This window comes from Microchirus variegatus (assembly GCF_963457635.1).
Source record: "Microchirus variegatus genome assembly, chromosome: 2".
Lineage (NCBI taxonomy): Eukaryota > Metazoa > Chordata > Actinopteri > Pleuronectiformes > Soleidae > Microchirus > Microchirus variegatus.
The window spans coordinates 28,833,523-28,836,462 of NC_139803.1; the positions used below are offsets into that span (position 1 = coordinate 28,833,523).

Here is a 2,940-nt window from a genome sequence, read left to right on the forward strand (position 1 = left end):
TGGGGTTTCGGGTGTTTACTTCAAGTACATACAGGTATATGTTAATAAATATATAAATATTAATCGGATACATTGAGAATCTTTTGGGAAGATTTATTTTTTTATAAAGTAAAAACAAACAAACATCCAAAGTAACCCCCTGTCTGAAGTGAGTTTTCTTTTCCCCACACCCCCTGAACGCAGCATGTATCAGCAGCCTAGCCCCGGGCTAACACGGGCTTCACGGACAACCACAGACGAGCTTTTTGACTTTGACACACTCCTGTGCCCACAGCACATCTACACGGCGCTAAAGCGTCCAAAGAACACAGGTGAATAATTTTCTGTATTAAGTATAAATATGTTTTTCACTCGTTAAAGCAAATGTGCCCTCAAATCCGCAGCTTTATGATGCTAACGCCAGTGCTACTTGGTGTTAGCTAACCAGTCATCCGTTTGTATTTGTTCATAGAAGAACAAAAAGACAGACTGATCCTCATAGGAGACATTCCGGTCATTTATGCAGAATATAATTTGTTTCATATCTGTGAATGTAGTGTGTGTAGAGATTTATGATGTCACGTTCATCGTTTAAACTGTCTCGCACTGATAAAAGAGGATATAGTTTTACTTTATCGATATAGTTGAATAATCTCGTCACTGTCTGTTAATTATACACTCTTTATTAGGAGTGTTCAGTTTAGAATTTAAATCATTTAAACACATCACACAAAACAAATCTGACAATATCAGGACTAGAGCTTTAGCTCCCCCTACAGCATGATTAATAACCATACACTTAAATGGGTTTAACATTGTAATATTTATGACACTGACTCTTCATAATAACAAGGTAATGAGATATTCTACATATATAGAAACAATGACCTTATCAGGACCAGTAGTCCTCATGGAGACCAAAACCTGGTCCTCATGAGGCAGCACCTCAGGGTCAGGGACATGGTTTTCTCACATGTGCACAATGTATTTCCACGTTAATGTAGAGATATTCATCTAAATAAGATAAATATTCATTCTTTTCACATTGTGAAAATCACTAATTTGTTGCAGTTTGTGTCTTCTCATATTTTAAAGCAGAGTTGAGCCATGGCCGAATTTCACATCCGGAAATATCGTGACGAAGACGCAGAGGCAGTGAAGGAGACCTTCACTTTGGGGATGAGTGAGCACGTGCCTTCATCCTTCATGCTTGTCCTGAAACAGCCACCGACGCAGATGGTGCTCATGTGCGTGTTCTGTGCTCTCCTGACCAGCTCAAAGTCCTTCCTGTTGCCCATCCTGGCTGTCACTCTGCTGCTGGCCGCAGTGCGACAGTCAGTCGTCTACATGTTTAACAAATACATCGACACCTGCCTCAGGATTGACCTCAAGAACATCGGCGAGACCTACCTGAAGCAGAAAGACTCATGTTTTTGGGTGGCTGAAAGCGACGGCCGGGTGGTCGGCACAGTGGGGTGCCTCCCTGCTGAGATGGTGTCTGGATGCTTGGAGCTGAAACGCATGTCTGTTTGCCGCAGTCACCGCAGGATGGGCATTGCTAAGGCTCTGTGTCGGACAGTGATGGACTTCACTCGTGAGAGGGGATATCCTGCAGTCATCCTGTACTCCTCTGTGGTGCAGACAGATGCTCAGAAGCTCTATGAGAACATGGGCTTTGAGAAGATCAGAGAGTTTGCTGCGCCTGAGCTTATAGCCAAAATCATGAACTTCACTTTGTTTGAGTACAGACTGGATTTACAGAGAGAAGGTCAAAGAAACTGAATCTGGTATCAAGAATCCAGGGGAACTGTGACATTAATCTTCTTGTTTTTTCATTTTCCTGTTGACTCGACACAACTAAACACTCAGGGCAGAATCAATCCCTATTGTTTTGAAACCCGTTTTCATAAAATGTTGAAAAAGGGTTTAAAATAGTCTGCTATGCCCATTACCAGACATGAAAGTATACATAAACATTTTATTAAGTTCCCTGTGGTTGTATGAGGCACTGACACATGGTGCTGCCAGAGGTGGCACAAGGAAAAAGAGATTTAATCCTCTTAACCTTATAAAATGCTTGCCAGCTTAAGTCTATGATATCTTAAGAATAATAATTATGTCTGTGGCTTTTTATTTTCATTAGGCAGCCCTTTCTGACTGGAAACTGATGTGTGTGTCACAGTTAACTCACACTCTCTTACACCAAAGCCCACACATAAAATCATAGATTTTACAACACGGCACACAGCAGTTTATCCACCGCTGCCTCCATCATTAATTTTAAATGTGTTATTTTGTGACTTTGGAGTTTTAAATCTATTTGTTTGGATTTATCTTTGTGACATCAACTCACTGAATTAATGGTGTTGTGTTCACTGAGGCAGTCGAATCTAATGAACACATTAGATGGCTCCAGATTATGTTCCATACTGTGCATCCCTAAAACCTTTAAGTGCCACAAATGTTTAACATTTTTACTTAATGCTTGTTGTGTTTTGCACTTACTTTAAAGTAAATTTGATAATGAATCTGTGGATTATTACTTGGCCTATCTTTGGTCTGATGTTGGGATTATAATCTGCTCCTGTATTTCCACAATATTTTTTGTTACTGTATTGTGGACATAAGAAAAACCTTGTACTTCACCCTTTCTTGTAAAATGCGACCAAATCTTCACCTGTTTTCTTAATTTATCTACATTTGGTGGAAAATGTTGAGATTAAGGAAAATATGACAAAATAATAATTTCACATGTTTCATTGACCTTTTAAAATAAAAAATATATCTTGAACAGAATGTTAAATTGACAGTCTGCTCACTGGTGAATATAATAGTATATTATAATTATTAGTAGTAATATAAATGTGTGCTAATGCCATGATCCAGCGGGCTCTGAGCGGCTGTGTGGCCGACTCACTCAGGCAGCAGCTCGGACACCTCAGCCCGTTGCGTCCGGTCCGG

At 40.0% G+C, this 2,940-nt stretch overlaps 1 protein-coding gene across 3 annotated transcripts; it reads left to right on the forward strand.

Annotated features, from left to right (window-relative positions):
* The first annotated feature begins 204 nt into the window (after positions 1-204).
* Positions 205-2,648, forward strand: LOC310944928 (putative N-acetyltransferase camello). 3 transcript variants are annotated; one of them, XM_083910779.1, is made up of 2 exons: positions 205-311; positions 1,075-2,648. In XM_083910779.1, the coding sequence occupies exon 2, from the start codon at positions 1,087-1,089 to the stop codon at positions 1,759-1,761; it is 675 nt and encodes a 224-aa protein (XP_083766905.1). In that variant the 5' UTR covers positions 205-311; positions 1,075-1,086; the 3' UTR covers positions 1,762-2,648. The 3 variants fall into 3 exon arrangements, with proteins under 3 accessions (XP_083766905.1, XP_083766906.1, XP_083766907.1); XM_083910780.1 differs by having other exon boundaries at positions 223-311; positions 1,051-2,648; XM_083910781.1 differs by having other exon boundaries at positions 240-311; positions 1,078-2,648.
* Positions 2,649-2,940: the final 292 nt, after the last annotated feature.